This window comes from Oncorhynchus gorbuscha, linkage group LG26, assembly GCF_021184085.1.
Source record: "Oncorhynchus gorbuscha isolate QuinsamMale2020 ecotype Even-year linkage group LG26, OgorEven_v1.0, whole genome shotgun sequence".
Lineage (NCBI taxonomy): Eukaryota > Metazoa > Chordata > Actinopteri > Salmoniformes > Salmonidae > Oncorhynchus > Oncorhynchus gorbuscha.
In genome coordinates, this window is record NC_060198.1 from 19,150,003 (window position 1) to 19,162,858 (window position 12,856).

The 12,856-nt window shown below is 44.7% G+C and overlaps 2 protein-coding genes across 3 annotated transcripts in view; one reads left to right on the forward strand and one right to left on the reverse strand.

Moving 5' to 3' along the window:
• Positions 1–204: 204 nt before the first annotated feature.
• On the forward strand, positions 205–2,817 carry LOC124016013 (C-reactive protein-like). Its single transcript, XM_046331531.1, has one exon. The coding sequence runs from the start codon at positions 1,379–1,381 to the stop codon at positions 2,024–2,026; it is 648 nt and encodes a 215-aa protein (XP_046187487.1). The 5' UTR covers positions 205–1,378; the 3' UTR covers positions 2,027–2,817.
• A 913-nt stretch (positions 2,818–3,730) lies between these two features.
• The window catches only part of LOC124016012 (egl nine homolog 1-like), a 48,711-nt gene continuing 39,585 nt past the window's right edge, over positions 3,731–12,856 (reverse strand). For both annotated transcript variants that reach the window (XM_046331528.1, XM_046331529.1), the window contains exon 5: positions 3,731–5,394. In XM_046331528.1, the coding sequence (XP_046187484.1) occupies positions 5,339–5,394 (56 nt within the window). In that variant the 3' untranslated portion in view covers positions 3,731–5,338. The remainder of the gene's footprint in view (positions 5,395–12,856) is intronic.

Sequence of the window (12,856 nt, forward strand, 5' to 3'; positions counted from 1 at the left end):
ATGATCCCCTATCAGAGACAACAATAAACAGCTGCCTCTGATTGGGAACCATACCAGCCCAACATAGAAATAAAACAACCTAGATTACCCACCCTAGTCACACCCTAACCAAAATAGAGAATAAAAAGGCTCTCTATGGTCAGGGCGGGACAATCCAAAACATACAATATACTTGCAGTGCTCAGCAACTACACCACACCAGTCATCCAACAGACTCCCATTCAGAGCGACACACAGAAGTATCCAGGGTCAATGCCCTGCTCAAGGGCATGTCGACAGATCTCCCACAAGGCCAAACATGGGGACCCAAACCCTCCAAGATCCCCCACAGTTCCCCAATAGCTGCCCCTCAACCATCTGAGACCCCTTCCACAGTCCCCGCCCCCAAGAAAAATAAATAACAACAAATATTTGACAAAAAGCCCTAAAAACCCCCCACCAATGCACCAACAACCAAGAAAATTGACTAAAGAGAAAAAATTAAAAGACAAAGGTAAACAGGAAACAACAATGCAAAAAAAAACAAAGGACATCAAGGACAACTACAATCATAACAGCAAGGCCAAATGTATATGTTTGAGTGGATGTCTGGCACTATTTACGTGTGTGTGTGTGTATGTGTGTATTTGAATGAGAGTATGTGTATACGCATGTGGACAAACACCTGCACGGCATCAGTCTCAGGCACACTGGCATTAGCTGTAAAAACACTGCCCCTCAGTGTCATTCAAACTGACTTTATGAATTAAGTTTTATTTCAACTTTATTTTTCAAACTTTTATATGATGTTTTCTCAATAATACCATTACCTAATAACTGTGTGACAATGCCGACTAATACACCTGTTGACCTAGAAATTGGTTTGACCTAGAAAGTCTGATGGCAGAACATAAAACATCTTGATAAACTGGCAATGTTGATCAATCATATGAATTTAGATTCTCAGATGACTATATTTTCTAATCTAGACCAATATCAAAAACAAGGAAGTGGGGAATGTGTTATTCTGGCTGGCATTCATAAGAGCATACAGGTAGTTCCTCCCATTTTCAGTCCGTTTTCTATACTATAAATAGGAATATCCTTTGAGGATGTGTCCATAACATTAGTGCTTACTCCAAGTGAAACTATGAAATGGAGCTGCAGACATGGCTCCTGATGGTCTTTACGTGCTGCTATGCTGTGCCAGAAGGTAAGACTGAAATATTGGAGATGGCCCAAAATACTATCATGAATTGTTGAATAATTACATGTGTTTCAGTAGTACTTACTGTATTTACTATACTAATAGGATTGCAAAATTCCCTGTAATTTTCCTAAGTTCTACACATTTTCAAACACTAGATTTAGAAAGTTTCCTCCCTTTGCAACTCTAATAATGAATCTTATTCTAATCGTAACAGACATGTTAGGGAAGCAAATCATTTCCCCAGTGAAGTCAAACACTGCCTATGTCAAGATAACCCCTGACATGAACAAAATCTTCTTTGCTGTGACTGTCTCCGTTCGATTTTTCACCGACTACCAGACAAAGGAGCTGACCATTTTCTCATTGGCCACGCCTTCTCATGCTGATGGTTTTGTCATCTTCAGGGGAGATGGGGGAAATTACAGGGTGTACATTGGGGACCAAGGTATCTATTTCTGGGGATTGCCAGACAAAATGAACGAGTGGAACTCTGTTTGTGGGACGTGGGATGCCAGTACAGGATTGACTCAACTGTGGGTGAATGGGAAGCCAAGTGCAAGGAAAGCGCTCCAAGCCGGCAGCTCCATCTCTGGTACTCCCAGTATTATTTTAGGTCAGGACCAAGATGCATACATTGGTGGGTTTGATGTGTATGACTCCTTTTACGGACATGAGACTGATGTCCACATGTGGGACAGAGTGCTCTCCCCATGTGAGATCCAAAGCTACATGAAGGGGGAGGTGTTATCTCCAGGGAATGTGGTAAACTGGAATGCACTAAAATACACAAGGCATGACTATGTGGTTGTTGAGAGGATGCAGAACCTGACCTGTTAAACATTTGACCTCAAGAATCACAAACGGATCATTTCAAACCATGCTTACTTTTGTATACGATCATGTGTCTGTTATGTGTGGGAATAGTGTGGAACAGATTTCCAAAATTAAAATCACTTGGAGCTGATTTCCTGGTGGTTTTACAGTCTTTTATGTCCAACAATGAAAATGAAAACAAGAAAAGTTTTGGGGGAGGAATAAAACCACCCAGGGGCCAAATTTGGCCTGTGTGCCACCAGCTGGGGAAACCTGCTATAGGGGGTTGTATCAATTATGTATTAAAACACTAGATTGTTGATTATAAAATTTGATTTGATATGTATTGGCCATTGAGAGACTTTAAAGCCACTGTCCCCCATATTGGTACTTCTCAGGAGCAGTCCTCCATAGGAATGAATGGAATGCTACATTATTTCAATTTAAGGGCAAAATTACATATATTTAAGCATTTATTTGTTGTAGAGTGAACAGTAACATTCGTATTCTCAAAAAAAATACTTGAAGGAAAAACTATTTTTGTTTTGTTTGTTCATATAATACAATTTAAAAGTATGCATTGAGGTGTCTTATGTAATATAATTGACAAAGTGTTGGAGGGGTACAAAAATGGTGACAGTCACTTCAAAATAGCGCCCCCTGTCAGTCATCTAGTGTTTATATGCACGAGTCGTGCACGTCAAGCAGTGTTCGGAATAAAGAACCAAAAAGGATGTAGCTGTGCCTGCCCACTTATAATTGTTGATATCACAATGCCAAATTACTTTCTCATTTTAATAAAATCTCAATTGTAAATACAATGAAAATGTACAACCATGTCTTTATTAATTGTTTGTGTTTCCATGACAGCCTAATTTTTGACACCACAGTAAAGCAGACAGAGGGCTTTTTACTGTATCACCCTTCCTCCAGAAAGGGCAGGTGTAGAAGAGAGCATGTTGATGGGCATGGACAGAGAGTCATAGGATTTATCATGACCACTGTGGTATGCACACTCCTGACCAGTGGGACCATGCTGTACAGAACTGTCTACCCCTCCAATACCTCCTAAAGCCCCACTGAAGCAGAGTTGGATGGAGTTTGTGGTCAACACCCTGGGAGTGGCAGGGAGGATTATGTCCATACTGGCAATTATTCTGTTTCCCCATTACATTGGGGTTGTAGCTTTGGCCATCACCTCCATCACCAGCATCCTTGGGCCAAGTGCACTAAATACCTCAAGTGTAATTTGTCCATAGACAAGGTGACGGTCATTGGCTGGAACATTTCTCATCCTGGCCGGTACCGCTCATCTGATCTTTGTCTTCTTGGTTGCTCTTGATGTAAACTCGAAAGCCAAAAATGACCAAATCATGAATCTGAATGCAATAGGTGGGCCCCTGTCCTGCTCCTGATAGTAGGGACCATACTCCTGGTTATAGCAGAACAAGCCAGACTCTGCTATTCACTCAACCTCTCTCTAACAGCTCTGTACAGTGACTCATTTGCTGTTACGTAAACAGTGTTGGCAGAGCCATCATCAACATTTATTTAGGGAGTTTCCTCCATATTCCTTGCACATATTTTATTCCTTCATACATTTGTAAACACCAAAAGAGTAGGGACTAGAAAAAGGTCATTGGCTTTCCTGTGGATGTGATGTGAGACAACACCTGGGAAGAGAAGTTCCTGAGGAGACTCTGCAATGAAGGGATATAAATTCAGACATGGGTGAAAAAAATGTATATTTCCACTGTGCTTGATTGAGCTTGCCCTTTACAATGGAACCAATTGAAAGGTCAGTAATTACATACTGGAATTTATATTTTAAAGTTAATGCAAACAATACATACATACATACATACACTGCTCTCTAAATGTTGTCTTATTTACATGTCAACTGATTTATTGATACATGAATAGATCAATGGCAAATAAATACAGTTTGAACAAAAATTCAAACCAGCGAGTTCGGATACTAGCCCAACGCTCTTAACCGCTAGGATACCTGCCGCATTCAGTTGGCTCTGCCAATTCTCCTGTTAATAAACTCATTGGTCAGATGTGACCACATGATGGCGATGGTGTATAAGCCAGAGAGAATAGTCATGCCGGTATTCTTGCAGTCGCTCTCACTCACTTTCAACCTCTGCTCAGTGGTTAGTGAAGGTATTGCACACATGCATACGTGCAGATACACACACACACAAAACACACACACACGCTGTAATGATGAGACCATACAGCAGTAGACTCAAATTGCACATAAAAAACCCACCTTTTTACAAAAAAATTCAACTTCAGAACTGCAAACTGTTTTTTAAGACAAAGGTGACATTAACGTCTGCAACAACTGACAGATCGCAGGTCAGGATGCTCCTGTAGCGTACACAGGGCCGTGTTCATTAGGGCACGCAAGGAATATTTTTAAAACTGTTTTGCAACGGAAAACGAGCATGTCAGTTTCAGTCCATTTTCTTCTGTTTGGTGCCTAATGAACAAGACCCAGTTACCAAGCAATGAGTGCCAGGACACAGAACAACACCGCAGTCAACATATACCTGCAATGTGAAAATCACTACCGCAGTTTGCAAAAAATGTGAAAACTTCTATCTTATTCGAGTCAGTGCAGCTCAAGCTATTAATAGCCTTTTTACTCAACTAAGCCAAACCGGGCCGTGACTAGTTGTACTGTACTGGTCTGGCGTGGTTACTCATCATTCTATAATTGTGATGCAAAGGATCATGTGAAAAGAAAGTATCCAAATTAGCGCAGTGCGGTTTGAGTCGGCTCTATAGTGCGCATCAGGCAATAGCCGGACAGTGTCACAACCTCCTGTCGAGGGACATCACGCACAGTCTTTTGTACCTTTTTTTTATAACACTGAGAGATCCATCCGATGGAGACCGCGACAACCCGTCTGACAGATAAGTACACATCGGTACACTTCTTTCATCACCCCAAAATTCACAACAATATATTTTTTTTGCATTCGATTCACTTAATACATATTATTTTTCTCCATAGCTCATTTTTACACCAGCATTCTTCACATAATAAAGCCCAAAAATCAATGCAACAAGCAAAAACAGAAACTTAGCAAATAATGATGATTCCTTGCAGTGCAATGACATCACATTCAGGGTCTCTGTGTGTGTTGTGTGTCAACTTTGGATATTAAAAGTTTAAAGAAACCCAAGTTGGGTTCTTTCATCTCCTTTCTCTTTCTCCTCTACATCCCACCATCCCTTTTCCTTCCCTCTCTCCCACCATCCATCCTTATTTCCCCATCTGTCCACAGCAGCAGCAGGTGATGGCAGGACGCTTCTCTCATATTAGCTCAGATCCGACGGCTTGTTCAATTCTACTTTTTCTCCCTTTTCTCCTGCACCTATAGGACGGAATAGAGAAGGAGGGTGAGCGAGAGAGTTATATTTTATGAAATTTGATTCAACCCGTTAAAGAAAGAATTCTAATTTTATTAATTTTTATTCAACCAGTTAAGAACAAATTCTTATTTCTTATGACTTCATATAAATTATTCTTTCTTCAAATCAAATCAAATTGTATTAGTCACATGCTCCCAATACAACAGGTTCACCTTACAGTGAAATGCTTACTTACAAGCCCCAAACAAACAATGCAGTTTAAAAAATATGAATAAGAATAAGAAACAGAAGGAACAAGTAATTAAATAGCAGCAGTAAAATAACAATAGCGAGACTACATACAGGGGGGTACAGTGTCAATGTGCAGGGTAATATGTACAGGTACAGTGCCTTGCAAAAGTATTCATCCCCCTTGGTGTTTTTCATATTTTGTTGCATTACAACCTGTAATTTAAATATATTTTCATTTGCATTTCATGTATTGGACATACATAAAATAGTCAAAATTGGTGAAGTGAAAAAAAAAAAAACAGTTGTTTAAAAGAAAACAGGAAAGTGGTGCATGCATATTGATTCACCCCCTTTGCTATGAAGCCCCTAAATAAGATCTGGTGCAACCAATTACCTTCAGACATCACATAATTAGTTAAATAAAGTCCATCTGTGTACAATCTAAGTGTAACATGATCTGTCCAATGATCTCAGTATATATACAGTCGTGGCCAAAAGTTTTGAGAATGACACAAATATTAATTTTTCACTAAGTCTGCTGCCTCAGCTTGTATGATTGCAATTTGCATATACTCCAGAATGTTATGAAGAGTGATCAGATGAATTGCAATTAATTGCAAAGTCCCTCTTTGCCATGCAAATGAACTGAATCGCCAAAAAACATTTCCACTGCATTTTTGCCCTGCCACAAATGGACCAGCTGACATCATGTCAGTGAGTCTCTCATTAACACAGGTGTGAGTGATGATGAGGACAAGGCTGGAGATCACTCTGTAATGCTGATTGAGTTTGAATAACAGACTGGAAGCTTCAAAAGGAGGATGGTTCTTGGAATCATTGTTCTTTCTCTGTCAACCATGGTTGCCTGGAAGGAAATACGTGCCGTCATCATTGCGTTGCACAAAAAGGGCTTCACAGATATTGCTGCCAGTAAGATTGCACCTAACCATTTATCAGATCATCAAGAACTTCAAGGTAGAGCGGTTCAAATGTTGCAAAGAATGCTTCAGGGCGCCCAAGAAAGTCCAGCAAGCGCCAGGACCGTCTCCTAAAGTTGATTCAGCTGCAGGATCGGAGGCACCACCAGTACAGAGCTTGCTCAGGAATGGCAACAGGCCGGTGTGAGTGCATCTGCATGCACAGTGAGGCGAATACTTTTGGAGGATGACCTGCTGTCAAGAAGGGCAACAAAGAAGCCACTTCTCTCCAAGAAAAACATCAGGGACACACTGATATTCTGCAAAAGGTACAGGGATTGGACTACTGAGGACTGGGGTAAAGTCATGGCTAGAAAAAGTAATTGCTTAAAGAAAAAAATAGGCACACAAGTTTGGTGTTAGCCAAAACGCATGTGGAAGACTCTCCAAACATATGGAAGGAGGTAGTCTGGTCAGATGAGACTAAAATTGAGCATTTTGGGCATCAAGGAAAACGCTATGTCTAGCGCAAACCCAACACCTTTCATCACCCCGAGACACCGTCCCCACAGTGAAGCATGGTGGTAGCAGCATCATGCTGTGGGATGTTCTTCATCGGCAGGGCCTGGGAAACTGGTCAGAATTGAAGGATGGTGCAAAATACAGGGAAATTATTGAGGGCAACCTGTTTCAGTCTTCCAGAGATTTGAGACAGGGATGGAGGTTCACCTTCCAGCAACATTTGAGTGGTTTAAGGGGAAACATTTACATGTCTTGGAATGGCCAAGTCAAAACCCAGGACTCAATCCAATTGAAAATCTGTGGTATGATTTAAAGATTGGGGTACACCAGTGGAACCAATCCAACTTGAAGGAGCTGAATAAGTTTTGCCTTGAAGAATGGGCAAAAATCCCAGTGGCTAGATGTGACAAACTTATAGAGACATACCCCCAAAGACTTGCAGATGTAATTGCTGCAAAGGGTGGCTCTACAAAGTTGTCACGTATGCTCTCTCTCCAGCGCTCTAGGTCACCATGCTCCCGCACCTAAGCTGGATCGACAGGTTCCCGCGCCTTAGCAGAAGTGAACGCTCCGCTCCTGATGCCCGGGATCTTCATCTTGGTCAACGTCCTGTGGATGGAGCCGCGCGTCAGGGAGGGGGTGTAGTCACGTGTGCTCCCTCTCCGGCCTCTAGGTCACCGGTCTTCTTGTTATGGCGCACACCTGTCACCATCGTTACGTGTATTATGACACTCACCTGGACTCCATCACCTCCTTGATTACCTGCCACTCCCTTTGGTTTCTTCCCCAGGCGTCATTGTTTCAGTTTCATGTCTGCGTTGTTCGAGTGTCTTGGTTTTTATTATGTTTTCATTTATTAATTAAATGATTCACTCCCAGAACTTGCTTCCTGACTGTCAGCGCACATGTTACAGAAGTATTGACTTTTTTTTTTTTTGGGGGGGTGAATAGATATGCACGCTCAAGTTTTCTGGTTTTTAAATCTTATTTCTTGTTTGTTTCATAATAAAGAATATTTGGCATCATCAAAGTAGTAGGCATGTTGTGTAATTCAAATGATATCACCCCCAAAAAATCTATTTTAATTCCAGGTTGTAAGGCAACAAAATAGGAAAAATGCCAAAGGGGGTGAATACTTTCACAAGCCACTGTAGGTAGAGTTATTAAAGTGACTATGCATAGATAATAACAGAGTATCAGTGGCGTAAAAGAGGGGGTGGGGAGTTGGGCAATGCAAATAGTCAGGGTAGCCATTTGATTAGATGTTCAGGAGTCTTATGGGTTGGGGGTAGAAGCTGTTTAGAAGCCTCTAGGACCTAGACTTGGTGCACCAGTACCCCTTGCCGCCGTGAGGTAGCAAAGAGAACAGTCTATGACTAGGGTGGCTGGAGTCTTTGACAATTTAGGGCCTTCCTCTGACACCACCTGGTATAGAGGTCATTGATGGTAGGAAGCTTGGCCCCAGTGATGTACTGGGCAGTACGCACTACCCTCTGTAGTGCCTTGCGGTCAGAGGCCGAGCAGTTGCCAGACCAGGCAGTGATGCAACCATGCTCTCGATGATGCAGCTGCAGAACCTTTTGAGGATCTGAGGACCCATGCCAAATCTTTACCGTCTCCTGAGGGGGAATAGGTTTTGTTGTGCCCTCTTCACGACTGTCTTGGTGTGCTTGGACCATGTTAGTTTGTTAGTGATGTGGACACCAAGGAACTTGAAGCTCAATCTGCTCCACTACAGCTCCGTCGATGAGAACGGGGGCATGCTCAGTCCTCCTTTTCCTGTAGTCCACAATCTCCTTTGAGGGAGAGGTTGTTGTTCTGGCACCACACGGCCACTCTGACCTCCTCCCTATAGGCTGTCTCGTCGTTGTTCAGGCCTACCACTATTGTGTTATCAGCAAACTTAATGATGGTGCTGGAGTCGTGCCTGGCTGTGCAGTCAAGAGTGAACAGGGAGCTCAGGAGGGGGGTGGGGGCTGAGCATGCACCCGAGGGGCCCCTGTGTTGAGGATCAGCGTGGTGGATGTGTTGTTACCTACCCTTACCACCTGGGGGCAGCCCCTCAGGAAGTCCAGGATCCAGTTGCAGAGGGAGGTGTTTAGTCCAGGGTCCTTAACTTATTGATGAGCTTTGAGGGCACTATGGTGTTAAACGTTGAGCTGTAGTCAATGAATATCATTCTCACATAGGTGTTTCTTTTGTTCAGGTGGGAAAGGACAGTGTGGAGTGCAATAAAGATTGCATCATCTATGGATCTGTTAGGGTGGTATGCAAATTGGAGTGGGTCTAGGGTTTCTGGGATAATGGTGTTGATGTGAGCCATGGCCAGCCTTTCAAAGCTCTTCATGGCTCCAGATGTGAGTGTTACGGGTCGGTAGTCATTTAGGCAGGTTACCTTTAGTGTCCTTGGGAACAGAGACTATGGTGGTCTGCTTAAAACAAGTTGGTATTATAGACACGGACAGGGAGAGGTTGAAAAAGTCAGTGAAGACACTTGCCAGTTGGTGAGTGCATGCTTGCAGTACACGTCCTGGTAATCCATCTGGCCTGTTTAAAGGTCTTACTCACATCGGCTGCGGAGAGAGTGATCACACGGTCATCCGGAACAGCTGATTCTCTCATGCATGTTTCAGTGTTATTTGCCTTGAAGCGAGCATAGAAATAGTTTAGCTCGTCTGGTAGGCTCGTGTCACTGGGCAGCTCTCGGCAGTGCCTCCCTTTATAGTCTGTAATGGTTTGCAAGCCCTGCCACATTAGACGAGCATCAGAGCTGGTGTAGTACCATTCGATCTTAGTTCTGTATTGACGCTTTGCCTGTTTGATGGTTCGTCAGAGGGCATAGCGGAATTTCTTATAAGCTTCCGGGTTAGAGTCCCGCTCATTGAAAGCGGCAGTTCTAGCCTTGCAGCTCAGTGCAAATGTTGCCTGTAATCCATGGCTTCAGGTTGGGGTATGTTGGGGTCTGTACGGTCACTGTGGGGACGATGTCATCAATGCACTTATTAATGAAGCCAATGACTGATGGGGTGTAGTCCATCGGAAGAACATATGCCAGTCTGTTCTAGCAAAACAGTCCTGTAGCTTAGCATCTGCTTCCTCTAACCACTTTTTATTGACCGAGTCACTGTTGCTTCCTGCTTTAATTTTTGCTTGTAAGAAGGAATCAGGAGGATAGAATTATGGTCAGATTTGCCAAATGGAGGGAGAGGGAGAGCTTTGTACGCGTCTCTGTGTGTGGAGTAAAGGTGGTCTTGTCATGCAGGTGAAAGAGGACCCAAAAGCGACTTGGCGAAAACAGAGTCTTTAATCCAGTAAAGTAAATACAAACAAAAAACACAACTTTCACTCGAAATGACGAGGACAAACTGGAGACTCGATCTTGAACAGCAGGTGAACAGCAGGTTGCCTCGGGAAGGCACTTGAACCAGACAGACTCAGACACCTGCTCACCACGCAGCATCTGAGGAAAACACGACACGACAGGGCGATACACAAACACAGCACGGTGAATTCTAGACAAGGAACCGACAGGACAGGAACGGAACACAAAGGAAGAAATAGGGACTCTAATCAGGGGAAAGGATCGGGAACAGGTGTGGGAAGACTAAATGATTGATTAGGGGAATAGGAACAGCTGGGAGCAGGAACGGAACGATAGAGAGAAGAGAGAGCGAGAGAGTGAGAGAGGGAGGGGGAGAGAGAGGGATAGAAAGAGGGAAAGAACCTAATAAGACCAGCAGAGGGAAACGAATAGAATGGGAAGCACAGGGACAAGACAAGATAATAAATGACAAAACATGACAGTACCCCCCACTCACCGAGCGCCTCCTGGCGCACTCGAGGAGGAATCCTGGCGGCAACGGAGGAAATCATCAATGAGTGAACGGTCCAGCACGTCCCGAGACGGAACCCAACTCCTCTCCTCAGGACCGTAACCCTCCCAATCCACTAAGTATTGGTGACCCCGTCCCCGAGAACGCATGTCCATGATCTTATGTACCTTGTAAATAGGTGCGCTCTCGACAAGGACGGGGGGGGAGGGAAGACGAACGGGGGTGCGAAGAAAGGGCTTGACACAGGAGACATGGAAGACAGGATGGACGCGACGAAGATGTCGCGGAAGAAGCAGTCGCACAGCGACAGGATTGACGACCTGGGAGACACGGAACGGACCAATGAACCGCGGAGTCAACTTACGAGAAGCTGTCGTAAGAGGAAGGTTGCGAGTGGAAAGCCACACTCTCTGGCCGCAACAATACCTTGGACTCTTAATCCTGCGTTTATTGGCGGCTCTCACAGTCTGTGCCCTGTAACGGCAAAGTGCAGACCTCACCCTCCTCCAGGTGCGCTCACAACGTTGGACAAACGCTTGAGCGGAGGGAACGCTGGACTCGGCAAGCTGGGATGAGAACAGAGGAGGCTGGTAACCCAGACTACTCTGAAACGGAGATAACCCGGTAGCAGACGAAGGAAGCGAATTGTGAGCGTATTCTGCCCAGGGAGCTGTTCTGCCCAAGACGCAGGGTTTCTAAAAGAAAGGCTGCGTAGTATGCGACCAATCGTCTGATTGGCCCTCTCTGCTTGACCGTTAGACTGGGGATGAAACCCGGAAGAGAGACTGACGGACGCACCAATCAAACGACAGAACTCCCTCCAAAACTGTGACGTGAATTGCGGGCCTCTGTCTGAAACGGCGTCTAACGGGAGGCCATGAATTCTGAATACATTCTCGATAATGATTTGTGCCGTCTCCTTAGCGGAAGGAAGTTTAGCGAGGGGAATGAAATGTGCCGCCTTAGAGAACCTATCGACAACCGTAAGAATCACAGTCTTCCCCGCAGACAAAGGCAGACCGGTAATGAAGTCTAGGGCGATGTGAGACCATGGTCGAGAAGGAATGGGGAGCGGTCTGAGACGACCGGCAGGAGGAGAGTTACCCGACTTAGTCTGCGCGCAGTCCGAACAAGCAGCCACGAAACGGCGCGTGTCACGCTCCTGAGTCGGCCACCAAAAGCGCTGGCGAATAGACGCAAGAGTGCCTCGAACACCGGGATGACCAGCTAACTTGGCAGAGTGAGCCCACTGAAGAACAGCCAGACGAGTGGAAACAGGAACGAAAAGGAGGTTACTAGGACAAGCGCGGCGACGCAGTGTGCGTGAGTGCTTGCTTAACCTGTCTTTCAATTCCCCAGACTGTTAACCCGACAACACGCCCATAAGGAAGAATCCCCTCGGGATCAGTAGAAGCCACAGAAGAACTAAACAGACGGGATAAGGCATCAGGCTTGGTGTTCTTGCTACCCGGACGGTAAGAAATCACAAACTCGAAACGAGCGAAAAACAACGCCCAACGAGCTTGACGGGCATTAAGTCGTTTGGCAGAACGGATGTACTCAAGGTTCTTATGGTCTGTCCAAACGACAAAAGGAACGGTCGCCCTCCAACCACTGTCGCCATTCGCCTAGGGCTAAGCGGATGGCGAGCAGTTCACGGTTACCCACATCATAGTTGCGCTCAGATGGCGACAGGCGATGAGAAAAATAAGCGCAAGGATGAACCTTATCGTCAGACTGGAAGCGCTGGGATAGAATGGCTCCCACGCCTACCTCTGAAGCGTCAACCTCGACAATGAATTGTCTAGTGACGTCAGGAGTAACGAGGATAGGAGCGGACGTAAAACGTTCTTTTAGAAGATCAAAAGCTCCCTGGGCGGAACCGGACCACTTAAAACACGTCTTGACAGAAGTAAGGGCTGTGAGAGGGGCAGCAACTTGACCGAAATTACGAATGAAAC

Coding starts and splice junctions, on each gene's coding strand:
- LOC124016013 (XM_046331531.1), top strand. CDS start 1,379: ATGAATCTTATTCTAATCGTAACAGACATGTTAGGGAAGCAAATCATT.